Raw genomic sequence first — 21,172 nt, 5'->3', positions numbered from 1 at the left:
ATATACACACAGAATAAATATTTGTGTATCCTCTCGCAGTCCATCAGTGTGTATATCATGACTATGCCTTTCTATATTACCTGGAAGAACATCCACATGTGCAAATGACTGAGTTATTGCCAGTTTCTCTCATAGTCGCGGGAGGAAATGTGTGACCGTCATGGCGGGGGTGGCCTTGTTGCCTCTCTTAACGCGGCCATGCTTGCTGAGGGCGACGTAGAAGCCCTTGTAAACAAAAGACTCATAGGCGTTGTAGTTGTTGGGCAGCAACGTCTCCTTGAACTTGCACTCATCCACAAAGACTTTCTATAAATGCCAAAAAGAGAGAGAGGTCAATAAATCTTATGGCAGACACAGAATGAACGTCACAACATACCGGTATGCATGGTTTCACAGCTTGCTTAGAAAGCAGGAAACTGGAGGAGATGGCATGTTGTAAAAGATACCAGCCTCCTGCTTTTAGTCTTATAACATATCTATCTGAACTATCACAACTCATTCAAAAGGAGAAATGCAACCAAACAAGCAATGATCAAATGCTAAATATGTCCAGCATAAGCAAACAGTGGCACATTATAGAATAGAATTTGGGCAAAATAAATATAGTTGTATATCCTTTATTACAACCATAGAGCTAGAGTAGGGTATAGTGCCAAAATGATACCTGAATTTCCGTACCAATCTCAAAATAACACTAAGATATTGATTTTCTTAAATCCCTCTTTCATTTAACAAAGAAAAATCTTAAAGAATTAATCCTAATAATAAAGAAATATTTTTATTATGATAAAGTTACTATCTATCGTTGAATGGGGTAACAAAATGGGGACTGAGCGTGTGTCCCACTGATGGAAGCCCCCTGCATTTGCAATATTACGAACTAAGTGTCTGTGGCGACATTCCCGAGAATAATCCCAAGTGATCTCTGGGAAGTGAGAGCCAAAAACACACCTGCAGTTACTGCTTATTGCCACAGGTGTCACCAAAGAGAATGAAACGGAGGCCTTTAAAATACCAGTAGTATCGTTAACTTCTCAAATGTTAAATGTTGATTAAACACAAGTGGCCATACAACAACTTTGTCTAAACATAAAAAACCTAAAACTGAAAAAAACGAGGACTTAAGTCAGAAACTGTCTTCTCAAAGAGAAAGTACCAAAAGTAGATTTTGGTACTTTTAATAATCAACATTACCCAAATAGTTTTGAGGTTTGATAGCCAGCTCTAAAAAATGCTTTCATATCTTTCATTGTCAATTTGGTAGCACAGTGGCTAAGTGGTTAGCACTTCTGCCTTACTGCAAGAAGGTTCTTGGTTCGAATCCAGGTCGTTCTAGAACTTTCTGTGTGGAGTTTGTGTGTTCTCCCCCGTGCGTGGGTTTCTTCCGGGTGCTCAGGTTTCTTTCATCGTAAAAGACATGCATCCTAGGTAGGACTACAGTTGAAAAATAGCCAATTGCCTAACACTGGCACAGTTATAGAAATGTTCATTAATATGCATTGTCCTAATTAAATACATAAAATAATGAAGAATACCATCTGCACACCGTTCTCTTTTAATAAACTAATGCTAGAGGCCCATTACTGTACAAAGCAACAGGACCGTTAACATTGACCTTAATCTGTTGATCTAAAGAATTCTGGAGTTATTTCCTAAATTGTATTAGTTTTATGAAACATGTTCAAATTGTACACATCTTTTATGACAATATATTACAATATAATACATATTATAGGTTTATTTAGGTGTCTACAGTACAGACAGTATAATCTTTAAGTGATGTTTGAACATGCATCAAAAGACCCACTGCATAATTTTATACTGCATATTTGTTAATATCACGTAAAAACCACTGTGTTTTTGTAATCTAAGACATTACCTGGCCTGTTTTTATCAAAACATGCCTTAGCTAAGTTAAAATTTCAACCTTCTATTGGTTTTAACCCAAAAAGTTCACATATTTTACAGTAGTACAGCAGTTGAACACAATGTTGTGGTACTTTACTTGATTATCTCCTTTTTATACTACTTTATACTTTAGTTTTACTACATCTCTAAGGGAAGTATTAAACTTTTTACTCCACTACACTATCTGAGTTGCTTTGTAGATCAAATGTGTGAACATTTGCATAACAATGCTACTGACATGTTCAATCACTAACAACATTTAAATATTAATATAAACTGACTGGGGCCATTCCACTGCATAAGTAGTACTTTTGACATTTAAATTACATTTTGTTGACTTTGATACTTTTGTACTTCTACATAAGTAGTGTCCAGTGCAGGATGTTAACTTATTTTCATTTTGTGGTATTTTATTCAGTGGAGGAAAGTAACTAACATTCAAGCTACTTAAGTACAATTTGGAGATACTCTCCTACTTCATACTTCATTACAATTCAGAAGCAAATATTGCATGTTTTACTCCACTACATTTATTTAGTAATTTGACTTAAATCTAGCAGTAAATAAACATGAAAGCAACAACATTAAAGTGATCTATCAAATGCATCAATAGTTGCAATCCAATAATAAATACATTTTAATAAATGTATAATAAATTATATTGAGAAATCTGCCTAATACTATACTTTAGGTATATTTGGATGCTAATATATTTTGTTTCAAAATTAGGCTACTTGATTCAAAATACTTGATTTTACTTGATTCAAAATATATTTGAATGCAGGACTTTTACTTGTAACTAGTATTTTCACACTGTGGTATAGCTACTTTTACTTCAGTAAAGGATCGGAGTACTTCTTCCCCCACTGCCAGATTCTGACACATAACCCCCCCCCCCCTATCATCAGAGCATATTAATAACACAACAGTGCTCATAAACCCACGGATGCAGCAGCTACATGAACTCATCTTACACTGAGCAGGATGTGTGTGGAGTGGCGCACAAACGTACCGTTCCGTACAACCTTCCCCTGCTGTTCATTGCGACAAACAGCCCACTCCTCACCCCGAACATGCTGATCACTCCTCGGTCCACGGTGGAGATCTCTATTAGACCTAGACGAAACACAATGTTAGGAAAGCAAAGACACTTGCACACTGCGACTGGGGACAAAGTCGAGTAACTGGCCTATGCAGCAGTGATGGGTGTAACCTTGCAGGTGCACTGCGACTGGAGGATGCTTCCTGTACTCAATTAGCCCTTTGGAGTTTTCCCCTATTTGCTTTGTTAAGACATGATTCCCTGTGAGGGGAGTAGTTTACAGCGTGTTGAGTGGGGTCTGTGTGCGTGTCATGCTGCAGCGGGACGCGGGGTAAAAATAAGTTAGCCTCTAAACTGGGTCCAAGCATTCATGTGATGTTTTTGGCTTGGGAGGATATTTCGCAGTGCACGGATGTAGGGCTCAGTACACTGTTTTTGCATTCGGAAACTTTCAACTATGCCGACACCTCTTATTAAATAGCATGCAAGACAAGTGACCCGCTCTAACTTTCACACAACGTGCGCATAGGGTTACAGTACACTCTTTTTTGGGGTCCAGTGCATTGCCGGATGCAACTCACTGTATGGGTTCTCATTGTGTGCACCGCTTATCGTGCCATCCGGGAGCACCTGCAGGTGAAACCCAATGCCCACGTTGCAGTACAGTCGCCGCACTCTTTTGATGCCCTGCAAATAGTCACTCTCCCAATTCAGCTCCGATTTCCCCCCGTTTATACCCAGATAGGAGCGGGAGAAGAGGGTCTCCCACTTCTTTTCCAAAAAAGTCGCATTAGTCCTGCTCGGAATCGGATAAGATGAAACGATCCCCCAGAGAGAAGTCCACAGTATAAGAACTGCTGGCAGCGTCCAGTGCGTCCTGGCCCCGCTGGACATACTGTAGAGGCACCTTTGCGCAACGGCCATCCAGTTTACCTTTGGGGCACGTGTTCAAAGTTACCTGCCCTAAAAATGCAACTCTTCTGATTGTTTGTCCTTTGGCATGGTGGTGGTGAAGGCTTAATATGGGATCAAGGCAGATCAGGGCCCCATAGCCCGAGATCTGAGCAGGAGAGGGAAAGAGCACGTTGGAGCTTGAATTGGTGCCGGTGGCGATGATCATCTTTCGCCGCTCCGGGCCTCTGTACAGGCAACGCTGGTCGTGGAGGGGACACCACTCACCGCAAAACCAGCTCACCTTGGCTCCGACTCTCACATTTTAAAATGACATCACTATGACTTCACAGCTGCACCCCCCCATCAAAAGTAGGAGGTGGGAGGAGGAGAGAGTTACAGGACCCCAGCAGTAGCAGCAGTTCTAATAAGAATAATGGGGGTGCTGCACATTCACATCAGCGTCAAACAAGCCAGAGAGAATAAGAAGAAGGGTTTCCTGTGGTACTTTTTAAAATAAAGCCCAGTGTGGCCATGTTCAGACTCCTGCACACATCAAAACTCCAGTAATACCTTCATCATTTTGTCTCACAACCCAATTCATTAAATTACCCAATTGAGGAAAAACCTGAATAAACACTTTCATACAGTCACCAAAAGGTTTGTGTATGTGAGTATGAACGTGATGTAAATCAAATGCTATGGCTTCCACAATTTAAAGTTAAATTAGCAATACAAATACAATTAGCTAAAATGAAAATATCATAAAAATAGCATTAAAACAAAGTCCAAGAAAGATATATAGACAACTACATACAAAGACTTTAGTCAGGCGAAGCTAATGAGGTGAACTACAGCAAATGAAAACACAAAGGCTGCGGTTAACTTAGATATTCTTATTTTTTTACTTTTACTTTTTCAATAATTAACTAATTCTATAAGGTCAGAAAAAAGAAAAAAAACAACAACAACAACAACAAACATTTAAGGCCAAGGTGGAGTCCTACAATCCTTTGTTTTATATAAGTCTAACAGTATTTATCTGAAATGTCATTTTCATATCCCAAAATGTATACATTTTATAACAATATAATTACAAATCTCATCTCAAAAGGAATTCAGGGTTCCAAGTCATTATTTCTTTTAAAATGTAGGTTTAAAGTTTATTTAAGTTGTTAGTTAAGTTTATTTTGAACATAAATAAAAACGTACATCTCAGGACAATCTTCCAAAATTATTGTGATTCAAATAAGAAATTCCCATGTTCCAAGTTGTGCTATCCTATGCTTTTATTTTGAAGGTAATCCAACTTATTTTCTCAGTCTTCCTGTGGCTAATTGTGGCTGCCCTGACGAGCTCTTCCTCACATGGGAGACATGCAGGAGGGGTGTGAGTGTTTGTGTGTGTGTGTGTGTGTGTTTGTGTGTGTGTGTGTGTGTGTGTGTGTGTGTGTGTGTGTGTGTGTGTCTTTCATTGGCGTTGAGCAATCATGGGATGGACGGATGGATACTGTGTCCAGAACCCAAATCGGGACGGTGGTCATATGTCCTGGCAGCCTGCTGCCTTATTTAGAAGGAAGGTGTTAAAACAGTCACAGGAGAGCAAATGGCAATCCTGTCTGACACTTCCTTAGCTGTTTGTTCAGGAAGTTTACACAACCAGATATTTTGGCTGGTCAGATTGCGCATTATTATTGTTACAGTAACATACCCTGCGACTAACAGAATAACTAAATGTGGATTAAATGCCTGGCATTGTTTTAAGTTCAGGTCCAGAAATAAAGTGGTGAAGGAAATGTGGAAAAAGTTGGTGTCTTCATAATGCAAAAACTTATATCTAACTTAAGAAACATCACTATTTCCTGTCAAAAATGTGAACAAAATATTGAGCAAATAAAAATAAGTGTAGTGCACTCTGTTCACCCTCCTTAACATCCCTGTTTGCATCCTATCCTGCAGGGTGCTGGGAAGAGATGAAGGCTCTGGGGATTTCCCAACGCGTCACAGAGCACCAGGCTCTGGGGCCCCGAGGTGCTCTCGGCTGCCTGGGAGCCTCAAGCCCACCTTAGCAACCAGTTAGGCCTTGTTTCTGATAAACAGCCGTGGCAAGACAACCCATAATGGAAACACAAACAAAACATTTCATATAATGTGGAGATATATGTAGATTGCAACAAAATTGTGTTTAGGCGTGTTGACAGTCCCAGGTACATGTTTTGATATACTTAAAGATACACTGTATGCTGTCAACATTACTGCATGTAAAAGTATATTTCTATAGTTATATAAAGAATATACTGTACACCTATGTATGAAGTTAAAGAGAAAAACAGGACCTTTTAGTCCCAACGGAGCAGATAGACCGGGCCACACTGGACCAGCAAATTAATGATTTGCTGTGTAAGCACATGACTATGCAGTCCGAGGCAACCGACAGCCTGAATAGACAAAACTACTTGGTTATTGACAGAGTGTAACTTTAATCAATGAAGAGTGGGCACCGTTAATGAGACGGTGCTGAGCTCTTGAGATTAATTCAGCTAACACTGTTATACCGGCTGAGGCTGCTTTCTGGTAATAACATCTATTAAAACACCTGAAGCAAGATACCACTTATCCTTAAATATGAATTTACATATTACATACATCAAGTATGCTAATGTAATATGTCTGTTGTGATACGGTGGGATAAGAAGTAATAAACTACTGTTCACCTGAAAATCACAGAGCCCCTGTGTTTTTTCACAAAGAAGAATACGGCTGAAACTAACGATAGTTTTCATGGTTAATTAATTTGGCATTTATTTCCTTGATTAATTGTTTGGGCTATAAAATGTCAGAAAATATTCAAAGCTCTATACGTATTGTTTTGTTCGACCAGCAGTCCCAAACCCAAATTTATCCAATTTACTATGATTAAAGATTAAAGAAAGAATCAATTTCTCAAAGAAGATTAGAAGCTGAAACTATCATATGTATGGTATTTTCCCTAAAAAACAGCTTAAAGGGGTACAGCGATTTAGCACTGTACTTCCATAAATTTGGGGCACTCACAATGGACCCATTAAAGAAGACTGGTCACAAAACAAGAAAACTGAAACAGTAGAGCTCGATACATCCTAATTTTAAACGCCTTGTATGGGTCAAGCACAGAAGATAATATACAACAACACAAGTAACCTTTAAAACTACTAGGCAATTATCCAAAAAGTTGCAGATCCTTTTTTTCTGGTGACCAACTGATCGATTGAGCAACTCATGATTTTTTATTCTGGAGCAACACTATATTGAACTATGAAAACTGAAGAGTCATAGTGGGGCAACAGGGGGACAGAAAGAGCCAGATGGAAACTTGCCCACATGACACACCAAATTGAGTTGACTAGAATTGACTAGAAACTAGAGACTCAAGCAAGAGAAAAGTGTCGGCAGTTTACTACTGTCTGGTCAGCTGTCTTTGTTGCAATCATAGGATCTATTTAGTGCACACACACACACCAATCAGAAAATGGACTAGAGGGAACAGCCATACAAACAGCTTTTTTGCATATTCCCAAAGTGTAAGTAACTGGATACAGGAGGATGCAAAGCTTTTTTAATTACAGTTTTATTAACGTGGGGTTTAAAAGACGAGATTGAAACAACAGCTGGGGATTTCCCTGGAATGACACTAGAATCACTGGCATAGACGAGCAATAATACTCAGTCCAACTGTTTATGTTTGTACAGACGACACAACCAATGCACAGACCTTCACATAAAGACTACAATTTTCAAATCCCAGCAGTAGTAAGAAAATGTATAAGATTATTTGCTCGAGTAAGAAAACTTTACATTTATAGAGCAGCTAGCAGTAATTTCGAGATCGATCCTAAACAATTGGATTTCATTGGCTTCAATGGAGCAGTGGCTTGTAAAATTGTAAAGGTGCCACCCTGAAAGGAGCTCAGGGGTTCAGATATTTGCTGAATAAGCTAATGTATAATTCAACAGCCAAAAACTGCACTGCTCTTATTCTATGCTGCTTTGTAAAGTCATGACACAGTGGAGAGAAACAGCCAATCCACTGGGAACCTGATACTAACTGGCATGTCTAGTTATTAGAACATACGCAGAAGCTAGAGTACATTAGGAGATCTGTTCTGCTTCTTTCAGTATTATTGTGTCAAGGTTTGAGCTGCACAGAGGAGACAAAAACCAGCCTGTCAGAAGGGAGTGTTGCCAGTAAAAATATCTTTTCAAGGATACAGCTTGTGCACCTTGCAGAGAAAGATGTGTCTGCTGCTAAATTGAGCGTAGAGTGACTAAGGGGAAAGAAGCAAGGCAGAGGTGACTTTTATAAATCCCAACCAATGACACCGCCATTTTTACTATAATGTCAGTCAGGTAAACTGTACCTTCTTAAAGAAAAAAGACCCATCTGTCATCAGATTGTTTGGATGACTATCAGCAAGGTATTCAGTCAAACATCCAAGGTAGTTGGAGTAAGAAAACGCAGTAACTACTTCTAAATGTATAGAGCAGCAGCAACCAAAAAAACAAAACTCACAACCGCATGCTAGACTCAAACTTGGTCAACAATCGTAACATTTAGGTCACTTTAGTCATGTAACACCAAGACTTGGAACAACAATTAGTAAATTAACATAAAACCCAATTATTGGTCGGCCAACACAAACATCGTTATCGGCGTATATGTTGTCCAATTTGTGTCGATATGAGAACAGAACAAATAATGCAGAAAACAATGTTTGGGGTGATTTAGACATCTGTGTAATGTGCAGTAGTGCTTTATTTAAATGGTCAGCAACTGACTGACACTGAATATACAGTTCTTTTTAGCTATAAACAATATAATATCTTTTTATTTTGATAGTTAATTTCTAGAATTGGTTGACAATATAATACATTGCATGTATAATCTATAATAATGTTTCATATTAAATATTCTTTATTAAAGTTATATAAAAGAAAGCAGCCTTCTGAGTATGCATATTGGTGCAACATTTTAGTCCAGCTAAATGTTTTCCCATCTAAAACCATCATGTGTCTCAAAATCCCATTTGGGTAGGGTTCTAAATTTATCTAGTTGTCAAACGACAAAAAAAATCAATCTGCGACTAATTATTGTCATCATTTTTCAAACAAAAATTAAGTTTAAAAAAATCGTTTTGCACTGTGGGCGTTTTCCATTTTCTAGACCAAACTATTGGTCAGTTAATTGAGAAAATATGTCAAAAATGAATGGATAATGAAAATAGTTGATAGTCTCTTGCAGCCCTAGTTCCCAGGAACAAAATCCTGTGGCCAAACAAAAAAGTTAAGGTGAAAAGGATTTATGTCATGTATCCTATTTTGGCAGAAAAAACTAACTTTATAAACAACAGACCTTTTTTGTATCTTTTCAAAATCATTTTGTAAGCAAACGACGATCTGACGGAGATCTCTTTGGTTATGGAAAGAAATATTGTCAATTGTCTAATGAAATAGTTTTAGGGAGCATTGATGTATATTATGGCTGTATTGGTAAATTTCATTAAAAAATCCAAAACCGAAAATAATTACTCTTATGTTTGATGACGCCACGGCTATGGCAAAAAAGCTAGAAGTCACGCTAGAACTCGCAGCGGGGAAAGAGTAAAAGTCATAGATAGCCATGCACTTTGAATAATGTTAAATGCCTCCCACCGTGGCCATTGATCTCCATTTAAGCTAAGTAATCACATTGGATCCCGAGAGAGCTGAAAGATGCGAAAACGTCTGTTTAAAGATATGACCAAACGGTTTTGTTCGCCTTACATGGTAAGCTGCGCTGCCCTGAAGGGTGCAAGCTCAGCAGGGTTGTCGATTCACAAAAGCGTTAGTCCTAAAAAAGTCGGGGTAAGTTTTACTGTGCAGATTTTGCAGATGCCCTTGATTCAGGCTCCACGAAGACCTGCCAACAAACCCATTATATCAACTACATTTCTGTGGACAAAAACAGATGCCATATTTATCAATGAAATATCTTCCTGAGAGCATTGACGTAATTTTCTTTTTTCTTTTCATAACTAAATATGACATATGGGAACATTGAGGCTGAGGTTTGCTCGGTGCCACATCTCTGCCATAACCAAGTTATGAAGACCACGAGGAAAGCTGTTTACGTGGCCACCATGCTGAGGAGACAGTTTGGTTTATGGCTGTAGGAAGAGATAGAGATCAGAGGAGGTGTCAGCTGCTGAGTCGGCAGCCGATTCCCCCTGGCTCCTCTTCCCTCTCTCCCAGGAACCCAACACCAAGCCAGGCCTCCAGGACCGAGCAGGAGAATGTGAGGAATTCTCTCAACACATTTGCTCACTGCTTTGCACGTTCTCACCCCTATGGGATGTAAAGAGCGCCGCCAGCTCTGAGGATGCGACCACCTTGCTCCACAGTGAGGGTGGGCGAGAGGCGGCAATGAGCGGAGGATCAAGGTAATTTGGCTGATGGGTAGGGGAGAGCGTCACACTGCTGAGAAAGTGAGTCATCCTGGACAGAGCTACTGTCATTTTTGCCAGCACAACAAAGATTGGATCATTTATTTTTGTCGCGGCCCCTGCCGGAAGGTATCCAAACCCACAAGGAGTTGATCAAGGGTTTGGCCTGTCCTGGAGAGCAACTAATACAAAATGATAGTTTAGAATGCTCCTGAAGAATGAGTGGCAAGGTGTGGTTTTCCCAGAACAGTTTTATTTAACTTTACTAGTTTGAACCTTACAAAAAAGTGACTAAGGGATTCATAATTTGTGGCATAGGTTTGGACTAACAAATATTTCCATAAACAAATCATTTGTTGATCATCTAATCACTAAAACATCACATAATAGTGAAAAATGCAGGATCCCAAGGACATGTCTTTAAACTATATGTCCAAAATTTTTCTTTTGCCCTATTGCAGACCTTATTGAGTTACACAAAGTTTCGTAACTAGTTTAACCTTTGTAACACTCACAGGCCCCAAAGCAGGTTGCTAACAGGTGTGGTAAAACTCTCCTCACTGGGTCAAAAGGCAAGTAGGCAGCCGTCAAAAGATGAGCTAATTTCACGTCAGACATTTTGAGCTGTCGTAGTAGGAAAAGCACAGGTGTAAATAATAAAATGAATGATGGTTGAATTCCATTTAGCTGTTTTAGTTTCACGGACTCGGTACACTGAAGCAACAATGAACCAAAGACAACAATGATGAGCGGAGCGGGAAACTCGGTAGTGATGGAATGACAGGAGGAAGAGGAGGATGGAGCACCTGTTGTGGTGACAACCTCTGCGAAAAGCAGATGAAAAAGTTGGTTGTAATGTTGCATTTTTTCTATTTAGGAATATTTGTATTACTCTTGTAAATGTTTACATCCACTACGCCAGTTTTATGGTATTGTTGCTTTTGACTGATCAATTGACTGTAAATATGGAACTAAGATCAGACACCACCCTGGTTAGGGCAAGATGGCTGAAACAAATTGGTTAATAAAGCATGGAGGGGTTCTGCAACATGTTTTAATTTTGGATGATTGTCAGTTGTACAAAATTTTCTTGTCACACTTCATAAAAAAAACTCCTTCTGCACCTCAACCCTCTCACATGTGGACATCGCCCTCTGGTGTCAAACAGATGTTATGACACCCAGTGCCTGTCAGTGATGATAACTCACTGCATTGCAGCACTGAGACGCTGGCATGTGGTTTGACTGGGACCAATGTTGCTTTACTTTTGAGAAGTATATTTTTTGGAATAGAAATTCTCAAAGCTTGAGCCAATGAGCTTAGCTTCCTCTGAAACAATAGTCTGACCAGATGTTCAGCTAAACATGGTAAACTGTGTTATCCCCTGCATTGCAGCTACTGTGTCTCAGTGGAATATCAAAAGAAAATAACTTCAGGGCATAATTTGATTACTCATAGATCACTGAGCCAGAGCTTTAGATTACATTAAGTGTCTTTGTTATTTTCTTTGCCTTATCGGCTGATCACTTCTTGATTTTACAGTGAAAAGGTTGAAACTATGTTTTACTGACAGAGAGATTACATGTTCATTGTGCAGTAAGAGTCATTTTGAGGGAACTAGGACTTACAACAGTTAAGTCCACAGAGAGCATGCTGCTGTCAAACTTGTGTGGACACTATTTGTTATTATCAAATATGGGTGTGTTTTGTGCATTGTATACTTTGTGGGAAATGCAAAACAGAGAATCTGATACAGCTGATCTATCAACAAATGAGGTAACAGTAAGCGCAGTGCATCCCAGGCATGACGAGTCACTGAGGTCCCATGTGCTTGTGTCCTTTTGCCTGTGACCTCCCTGTTAAAAGGTCATCCTAATGAGACTGCTCCCTGTGTGCCCTTCAAGTTCCACACTGGAGTGGAGGAAACAATGCTACGTTACAAATGCTATTTTGGATGGTGTCACGCTGTAAAACTTGCAGTGTTAAATTATTGCCGGCCCCTTTGATGCTGTTTATATCCCTGCCGTCTTGTAAACACATACACCGGTAATCATACTGCAGAGTCCTGATCCAGGACCTCATATTGCCAATAACGCTGCCCAAAAACACAAGCAGCAATGTCTTTATTCTTGTGCAGTAAATTACTTACTGATTTGCTCAAGCCCAGCAGACTAACTAACAATGTAAAGATCAACAAGCCACTAACAGATATTTTTGATTTGCAGCATCCTGAGCCTTTTTGGTAAGATTACTAGAAAAACTCAACCTGAAGTAATTTTATTCTATCCCCCAACAAATTTTGTTTTAATTTTTAAATAACTATAGAAAAAAAACACAACTTTTTTTCTGTCTCCCACAACTTTGTTGCAAAAAACCATTACAACTATGATTTCAATTGCTTTACAAAAGCTCCCGCAACATCAGGCATTTTGGGCAGCAAAAGTCTGATATCTTGGAGGGACTGGTATTTGATCATTCCTTAATATGTGTTAATCTTCAAATTATTGATATGCAAATATGCTAAACATTTCAATTTAAAAAGTCCACGACATAAATGTTTAATTTTGGCAACTGAGAAGTTGAAGATGAAAATTCTTCAACCAAATGAAACCTGGATCTTCACAATCCTACATACAGCACCTTTAATTTATTAAACTTCACACAGCTCCCTCTGCACCCACAAAAAGCTTTATACCACCCATTTTCAGTCCATATGCCGTAGTCCGGACCGGACCATGGGCCCCAAGACCGGAAAACAGACTTTTATGTGTAAATTTGGGGTGTAAAAATAAAATCTGTACATAAAAGTGCTTACATGCCTGTGTTGTGGGTAGATATAGCCAGTAGTCGAGCAAGTGAAAAACACTCATGGATGGCTCACATCAGCCAAAACAATCCTTCAGTGTAATAAACCTCAAATGACGGGATATGATGTTATATTGTCATACTATTTTAATTCTCACGACAAACAACTCTATAGTCACACAACCATCTTGATGGTGTGAGTGCTGTCAAATCGCTAACATGGGAACCTTTCCCATCTCCACCCACCAACCCGACACAAACGCAGCATTAGGCCATGACCTGTGACGAGGGGTCACAAGTGGAAAAGGTTGAGACCCACTGCTCTAGCATACTCTAAATACCTTATAAACGTAACAGACCAAAAGTCCCTATGTATGTAAGGTATGTAACCTTAAACAATCCCAAAACCTTGTGCAATAATAAGACTTGTAACTTAAATCCATTTTACATCACAGTATAGGTTTTACCGTGTCTTCAATAAAAGCACTTATCAACATTGCGGTTGTCACAAGCCCACACTAAAATCTCTCCCTGATTGTTCCTCTCCAGTCTCTCATATCCCTTGCAATTAGCTTTGTGGCTGCCGCGTGTGTACTCCGAAAACAAAAAGCCAGCAAAAGCATGCACTTAAGAAGACAACGTCTTAAAAAAAACTAACTCCGGAAGCCACTGATTGACAGATGTGTATGCCCACTCTGGTTCGCTGGCTAAAGCCGTGGCTGCTGCGGCTGTGCTGCGGCCACTGGTCTGTGACTGAAGACATCGGATGCAAGGGCTTTTCTAGGTTAAAATAACAACACCACACTGACACTGCAACACAGCCGGATATCTGAAAGAACTTCAGAAGACATATATAGTTTGAGGATTGTAAATAACTGCAGAATGCCAAGGAATTTTGTCACTGAGAGAGCATTTTGTTTCCATGATGAGCGGAAAACACTTCCAGCATGCAGCAAACGTAAATAAGAAGAGTATATGAGTAAAGAAAATTTCACAAATCACCTCTTTTGCAGTACTTTTTATTACATTATCTTGCATCTTATTCCTGCAAAACATGGCAACCTTTCAACTGAAAACATCTCACTACTAAAAAACCAGTCTATTTTTTCTTGGCTCGGCGTAGAATGTAAATAACAACACTTGCAGTCTCCACCCGCGGAATAACCATACAAGGACAACGGCACAGGACGGAGAGAGCCCCACACAAACTACCACTCTGAGATGCTATACAGTACATAATGATGGCATTCACATCAGTGGTTGAGGGGGAAAACTGCCTCCTGACCACTTCCAACTAACAATCTCAAATTCAGACCACTGATGACCCAACAACTCTCCACTAGGCAAGTAAATCTAGCTGGATGTCTAATTCCAAAATAGTCTGGTAATAATGCCAGCTGGTGCCACGGATACAAGCCACAGTTATAAGTCTGTAAGATATCTTAAAATGTTTGTATAAATTTCATATATTGCCTGATTATGGTCTTGTACCAAAATGTTGCTATTACATCAGCTATTACATTTACCTTTTCAAGTTAGCTATTTTAGTTAGTTATTTTGATCAAACAAAACTAACTAAATATGTGACAACTTAGTTATAGAAAGACCCTATTTACCTGTGCAACTAGCAACAACTTCATGTTTTATATATCTACTGTGTGACATAACCAAAAACAAATAAATCATACATGTACTTTAACTAAACCAAAATGTCTTTAATTTCTTACTAGCTTCCTGGATATGAATAAAATACACTATGGTAATTAAGGATAAAAAAAAGAGACAATTCAAGGGAAATAAAGTGAACAGCTCAAGTAAGCGCTCTGAAGAAAGGACATTTTGTAAGGAAAGATTTTAAGAGGACATTACAAACATTTCAGTTCCAACAGAAAGGAAAGTAGCTCAATGTTTTCTTACTTTTGCTCATTTTTGGCTAAGTGAATAATTTATGTACCACTGAGTACAAATATATATGAACTAAATGCACAGCACAATACACACTTTACTTTTTTTGAACATTTAACATCACATACCTAAATATTTTTAACTCAGGACAATTTTCAGTAGGCATCTTTTACCAGAGTCTTAAACAAGGAGGGTATTTCTACTTTTAGTTAAGTGAAACCTACACTGTGGTCTCAACGTGCCTTTGTTTGGGACCATATTGTGGTCTCCACCTGCCTTTGTTTGGGAACATACATTAAATATGGAGGCGGTCCAAGTTTACTCCATAAACATAAACCCAAATCATTTCAGAAGTAGAAGTACCAGATACATGGATTTGTCATCTCATGATTACCTTCAGCAAAGAGATAATGATTTCTGCTCTACCAGGTGAGCTACCCAGGCGCCCATATATGGAGGTGTACTCCTCGATGCGGCGGCAAAAGGCATAAACTTTCCAAAAATAATCTTTAGTAAACAAAAAAAGGGACGATTTCTCAGGTGGTAAGGACAACAATCTCGTCAGGAGCACAACGTAAACATCTATGTGCGTGAATGTAAATGTGATGTTGTTGTGTCCGCAGTGTTTGCATGACTGGATCTGATATTTTAGTCATAACTGTAGGCAGCACTGGAGGAGTTTAGGAATGTGTGACCACAGGAACCTTTGGCCCCATGGCTGCATGTCTTCCTCCCTCGTCTGGGTCCAAAGACACGGACCATCACACCCTTGAATGTCTCAGTCCAGGTTCACTGTGTGACAAACCGCAGCCGACAGCCACCCACTCACAAACTGGAAAATGACAACCTTTAGGGACTGCTGGTGCTCTCTTAGACGTGCAGTAAAAAAGGAGCGATTTCCCTTTTACTGCCCTTCAGAGGGAGCCGGGATTGCTACCGCCCTGAGAGTGGGCGACTGAGTGGCTGTAGACATGTCATGTTCATGGCAATAGCAGGTCAGTGTCTGTACCTCTGATCTAAGGCCCTCAAGCATCAGACTCCTACTGCCATCTGCTGGACAGCTGGCTGAACTGGATAAGATGTGGTATTCAATCCAAAGATCAAATCTGTATAACAACCACAGCAATTTGTTTTAAATCTGTAAAAACTGCATGGAAAGATGTATTTACATGCATATAACACAAATGTATTTTGAAAGTGGACAGTTGACGATACATATTAGCATACTATTTGACACCTCGCTACACTGTATAGTTTGAACAATAAATATAATGCCTTTCCTTTTTTAAATCTCTAAATATAAATATTTTTAGGTAAATTATGTTTTTAGGTAAATTATGTTTAATTTCTTTCTCAATCTGAGCCCCCACACACCTACATGTTCCTTTTGGGTTTGGCAGCCTGGTGCTGTAGGTGTGGGATGAGGAACTACTTTAGACTCTCTTTGGCATGCCCTGTCTCAAAAAGTCCCTCTTTTTAACTGGCGAGAGGAAATATTTACGCAAAAGCACAAAGACAAGTTCTATGCACTTTTATTTCTCTTACCTGTCTTTCTTACCAAACTTCATTATGTAAAGCACTGTGAGCTGCCTCTGTGTATGACATGTGCTAAATAAATAAACTTGCCTTGTGGTATACAGATGGAAAAATAAACTTGCTGTTTGCGCTCTCTGCTGGACAAACTGTGTAAAAGCAGTTTCTAAATGACAACATGGTAATCCAGCATTTTATGACAGAAATGTCTTGTTACTTATCAGCCAACATATGTGGCCGTATATCTGTATATGTGGTGAGTTAATACTGTACAGTTAGGCTCTGATGTAAAGTAAGTTGCAATCATATCACCAAACTACAGTAAGTATGCAGTTGATAATAATGATAATAATAATTATAATTATAATAATAATTATAATAATAATAATAGCTTTAGTTTATTTAGATTGACAATGGAAAAGCAGCAGATAGTTAGCAGATAATGAATGTAATTGTTAGTTGCAACCCCTTCATATTTCACTTTTCACAATTTAGCGTTACCTTTATCTTAATAATGGTTTTATTTGGATTTGTGGTGTAGTAATTACAGTAATTGTAGATGTTTATATTTTACTGAAGTTGTTTGAGGACAAATTAAACTTGTTTGCTAGCTTAATTTACGTTATCTGCAATCTGGTGTTTTAATTAATCAGTACAATATTAGCTACTAATGTATTGGAGTCAACCTACGCTATTTACGTTAACGTTACCTGTATCTGTATGGGATCACTAAACAGTTCTACATTTAAGCCGAAAGCTATTGACACGGCATTAACACAGCTACATTCATTATATTATTATTAACACATACTAACTATTTCGACTCCATATACTTACATATGTTATACTTTCTTCAAATCTAATGTCCAAAAACACAAAGTTAACAAACGGATTGGGCACATCTACCCTTAGCCCAGTCCACTCATCTAGCTAGCAATAAACAACGTCAATGTATTTAAGAGAAGCAGATTCAACACGTTCTTTTGTAAAATGAGTGCCACTTGAGTAATAACCCAGTTTGAACACCAAGTCATCTAACACTTACCAATGTTCGCTTCAGTCTGAATTTTCTTTAGAGGAGCCATATAGATGATATGCCAGTACATCCTAGTAAACGAATCTGCCGGTATTCGTCAAATTGGTCAACAGAACGTCACTTCTCCTTAGTTCAGGCGGGCTGTTTGAAAGCATAGACAGTTGCAGACAGAAGATAGCTAAGCGTTTCAGTTGGCTTTTGAGTGACACAAGTAACATTAATAATTAATATATATTGCATAGTTAACATGTTCGCTACATAGATAGTTTAGACCTTTGTGAAGACCCGGTGAAGGATTGGACGCATGTTAGTATTTAACTATTAAAGTTAGCTAGGTTAGCTTCTCCAGGTAACAAACAACGTTGGCTTGTGTTTGTTCTGTGTTTACGTATCTAACAGCTAGCTAGCTAACCGAGCTAGTCAGTTGTTAATGTTAGCTAAATAAAAAAACTCTTGATTTTACGAGCAATGGACCGACCATCAAGGTTTGTAAATTAGCTACCCTTTTAAACCCTAATTCGTTGTCATTGTCTTTGCCTGATTTTGATTAACTCAACTAATGTCTTTTGAATGCTAACACGTTGTTTACTGTTTACACACAGGAAGACAACAGTTGTGAGTTACTCTGAAGCAAAGGACTTCGATGATGGTAAGTGATGGCCTCTTTTTCACATATAACGATACAGCTGTGTATTTCACAAGTATTGTAGACAAAGCTTACTGAGTTCGCCTGAGTCTAGATAGTATTGGTTTAAGCAATGTTGACTATAAAACCCAATCAAACAATTCCCCCTAGACTGTAATATTAGCTGTACTAGGTTCAGGCAGCGCATCGTTGCATCCTTTTGGGTTTACTCAATGCAAACCTTTAACGTTAGGGGCAGGAGAAGTCAGTTTTTCAAATGGTGCCAGTTACAGCTCAGTTTGCAGACTTGAGATGCCCATAAACGTTAAAGTAAAAAAAGTTGGTACAGATAGACAGTAAGGGTGGGCGATATGGCCCTAAAATATCATCACAATATTTCAGGGATTTCAGGATAATGATTTTGATGATATGACAATTAATTATGTATAAAATATAAATCTGACAAAGTACATATCTAAAAAGTTGCCAAATGAATAGGAAATTATGTAAACAAGTGGGAATATTGCCATTATCATACAGTAACAAACTCAGTCTGCAAACACCACTAACATATCCCCATGTCATGTCATGTCTTCATGTTGACAGATGAGGATTTTGCCTCTGTGAAGGCTCCACCCAGCAAAAAGGCCAGAGAGGAGAACAAGAACAAGAAATCATCAAGCAAGTCCTCCAGTCAAGAGTCAAAATCACAATCCACACTGAGCCAGAAGACCAGGTAGGTGACAAGGTAATAGGCTTGTTCGAGATGAGCCAGGTTTGCGCAGAATCGGCTATCGCCGCCCGTTGCATCCCGGTTAGATTTGTGTTAGATTTGTTCCCGACTTGCACTGACGTCATGCACCCGTGGGCAAAGATAACCTCACGAGATTAAGGCGGCCGCAGGTTTGAGACGCAGGCAGCGTAGTTGCTTTTCACCGACTGCACAACCCGGGCGGACCCAGAGCATGCTGGGAAACGCCGGCCTCTCAGATTCAACAACTGATTGATTCAGAATGGACTTAACATGATGATCTTTCATTGAATCGGAGGGATTTTAATTGACATTTCTCTGATTTAAAAGCTTATTCTGTACAAACCCAAGGTTGTGTACCTGATAGTGACGTTTAGAAGTCAGAGACCTAATCCATTCAGTCACGGCTCATATACAGTCTGTTGTTTATTAACATCAGCAACAGATCACATGTAGAGCATTTTGACAGCTTCTCTGTCATAATAAACCAGCTGATAGATGGGTCTGATAACATTTTATTATATCAGAATCGGACCTAACAGGATGCGAGTGTTTCTTTGACTTCCTGTCAGCTGGAAAGTGTCCGCCTCTACGGCAGATCTTTGTCACCGCCCCCGGCTGCTGCTGCCTGCTCTCATCCACTTTACAGGCGAGGGGCAAGTCTTCTCGAACAAGCATAATGTGGACCATAGTATGTAATTTATTTATGTTATGTGATGAGTCCAAAAGACGTAAAATAATCTATCAATTGTTTTTTAAAGGTATTTGAGGAGTAATGTTTTTAAATTATATACATTAACTATGCATGTTTTTTTTCTCAGAAGACCATTAGATGTGAAGTTGTATGAAAGAGATCTAGAAGCAGCCATTACACTATCCTTGCTTAAAAATGAAGATGGGATAAAGGAACAGTCGCCAACCAGTAAAGGTATGATTTTAGCTTGAAAATGTGTGTATACACATGTATATACACATATACGTAATATATAGTATAGTAATATATATATATATATATATATATATATATATATATATATATATTTATAGTTAAAAGTTATCAGCTTAAATCCATTTAATTTTCTGTAGGAGATCTCAAGGTTCATGTTCCTGTAGTTGAAAACACAGATCCAACTTCTTTGCACATGTCCAACTGCAGTGTGGATTTGGCAGTTTTGGGTAGATTCCCTTTTTCTATAATTGCACATTTCATTTTTCTCACGTTTACCAAATACATTGAATTTAATCTTGTGAAATTAAGGATAGAAATGGTATGTATATTTTCGGTGGTTTTTGTGTTTTCTTTAGGCCTGGAGGAAATCACATCAGAAAAAGAGCCACCTGGCCTTTCCAGACAGCGAAAGGTTTCCACTAAAGGCACTGAGGAGAAAAGGTTCGAGGATGAAGATGAAGACTATGAGCCCAAACTGACACCAGGTTGTTATCCCTCACTTAATACTTGTTTTCTGTTTAATGACTTATTTTCTTGCATCAGTAAAATAATTAATCCTTTGCAGAGTCAGAAAGTGATGAGGATTTCAGTGAACCATCTGAGAGCGAAGATGAGGAATTCACAGTGAAGAAAGTCAGCAAAACAAAAAAGAAGGATAGAGTTACCAAGAACGAGAAGACCAAAAAGCCTTGTGTCTCTAAAAAAGAAAAGCAACCGTCAAAACCATCAACATCTCAATCCCAGGCAGCAGGTACGTACCTTAAGTTCATCAAAGAAGATTTAGCTTTTGGCTGTAATGGTAATTTAATTCAGTCATTGTCATGAGAACTACTTTGTCTCACACCAGCTACCACACCGGTGAGAAGTCCTCCAACAGCCAAACTTGCAACCAAAAGACCTGCTCCATCCTCCACAGTTTCCACATCGAAACCTGCATTATCTCTAAGCCCAGCAGGGGGCAGGATACCCAAGTGGAACCCTCCAGGTAAACACCTGCAGGGATACCTAAATATAAACCTTTAGAGATGCTTACAGTATATTTTTAATAAATCCAATGCTAATGTTATTACCTTTTTTTTCACCCCAGCTCAAGTTGGTGGAAGTCCCCCTTCATCCAGTCCAGCAGTGAAGTCTCCAGGTCAGGGTCTGCGGCTTGGACTGTCCCGTCTTGTTCGAGTCAAACCTCTTCATCCTAGTGTTGCAAGTCACTGACCTGTCTGTGGATGCCCCTGTATGTCAGTTGTTGTTGTTGTCCTTTTTAGCTTTATTT

At 39.0% G+C, this 21,172-nt stretch overlaps 2 protein-coding genes across 5 annotated transcripts; one reads left to right on the top strand and one right to left on the bottom strand.

The window, feature by feature from the left end:
- Positions 1-6: 6 nt before the first annotated feature.
- Positions 7-4,334, bottom strand: LOC117938987 (fibroblast growth factor 6-like). Its single transcript, XM_034863998.1, has 3 exons — positions 3,532-4,334; positions 2,921-3,024; positions 7-306 (listed from the first exon to the last, which is right to left on the bottom strand). Exons 1-3 carry the CDS (start codon positions 3,872-3,874, stop codon positions 130-132), a joined length of 624 nt encoding a protein of 207 aa, XP_034719889.1. The 5' UTR covers positions 3,875-4,334; the 3' UTR covers positions 7-129.
- Positions 4,335-17,685: 13,351 nt separating this feature from the next.
- rad51ap1 (RAD51 associated protein 1) lies at positions 17,686-21,172 on the top strand. 4 transcript variants are annotated; one of them, XM_034863734.1, is made up of 9 exons: positions 17,686-18,062; positions 18,180-18,226; positions 18,809-18,938; positions 19,778-19,881; positions 20,040-20,129; positions 20,259-20,387; positions 20,468-20,653; positions 20,747-20,887; positions 20,990-21,172. In XM_034863734.1, exons 1-9 carry the CDS (start codon positions 18,046-18,048, stop codon positions 21,112-21,114), a joined length of 969 nt encoding a protein of 322 aa, XP_034719625.1. In that variant the 5' UTR covers positions 17,686-18,045; the 3' UTR covers positions 21,115-21,172. The 4 variants fall into 4 exon arrangements, with proteins under 4 accessions (XP_034719625.1, XP_034719626.1, XP_034719624.1 ...); XM_034863735.1 differs by having other exon boundaries at positions 17,688-18,062; positions 20,750-20,887; XM_034863733.1 differs by having other exon boundaries at positions 17,690-18,062; positions 19,775-19,881; positions 20,750-20,887.

The sequence above is a fragment of the Etheostoma cragini genome, chromosome 23, assembly GCF_013103735.1.
Source record: "Etheostoma cragini isolate CJK2018 chromosome 23, CSU_Ecrag_1.0, whole genome shotgun sequence".
Lineage (NCBI taxonomy): Eukaryota > Metazoa > Chordata > Actinopteri > Perciformes > Percidae > Etheostoma > Etheostoma cragini.
This window is presented reverse-complemented; position numbering and strand designations above follow the sequence as displayed.

What these genes read in the sequence shown, in the direction of transcription:
- rad51ap1 (XM_034863732.1), top strand. An exon ending in TGTGGATTTGGCAGTTTTGG is followed by an intron (nt 20,130 to 20,258) that starts GTAGATTCCCTT and finishes TGTTTTCTTTAG; the next exon opens with GCCTGGAGGAAATCACATCA. An exon ending in ACCCAAGTGGAACCCTCCAG is followed by an intron (nt 20,888 to 20,989) that starts GTAAACACCTGC and finishes TTTTCACCCCAG; the next exon opens with CTCAAGTTGGTGGAAGTCCC.
- LOC117938987 (XM_034863998.1), bottom strand. Translation starts at nt 3,874, where the DNA reads ATGGCCGTTGCGCAAAGGTGCCTCTACAGTATGTCCAGCGGGGCCAGG. An exon ending in ACACAATGAGAACCCATACA is followed by an intron (nt 3,025 to 3,531) that starts GTGAGTTGCATC and finishes TGTTTCGTCTAG; the next exon opens with GTCTAATAGAGATCTCCACC. An exon ending in GGGGAAGGTTGTACGGAACG is followed by an intron (nt 307 to 2,920) that starts GTACGTTTGTGC and finishes TGGCATTTATAG; the next exon opens with AAAGTCTTTGTGGATGAGTG.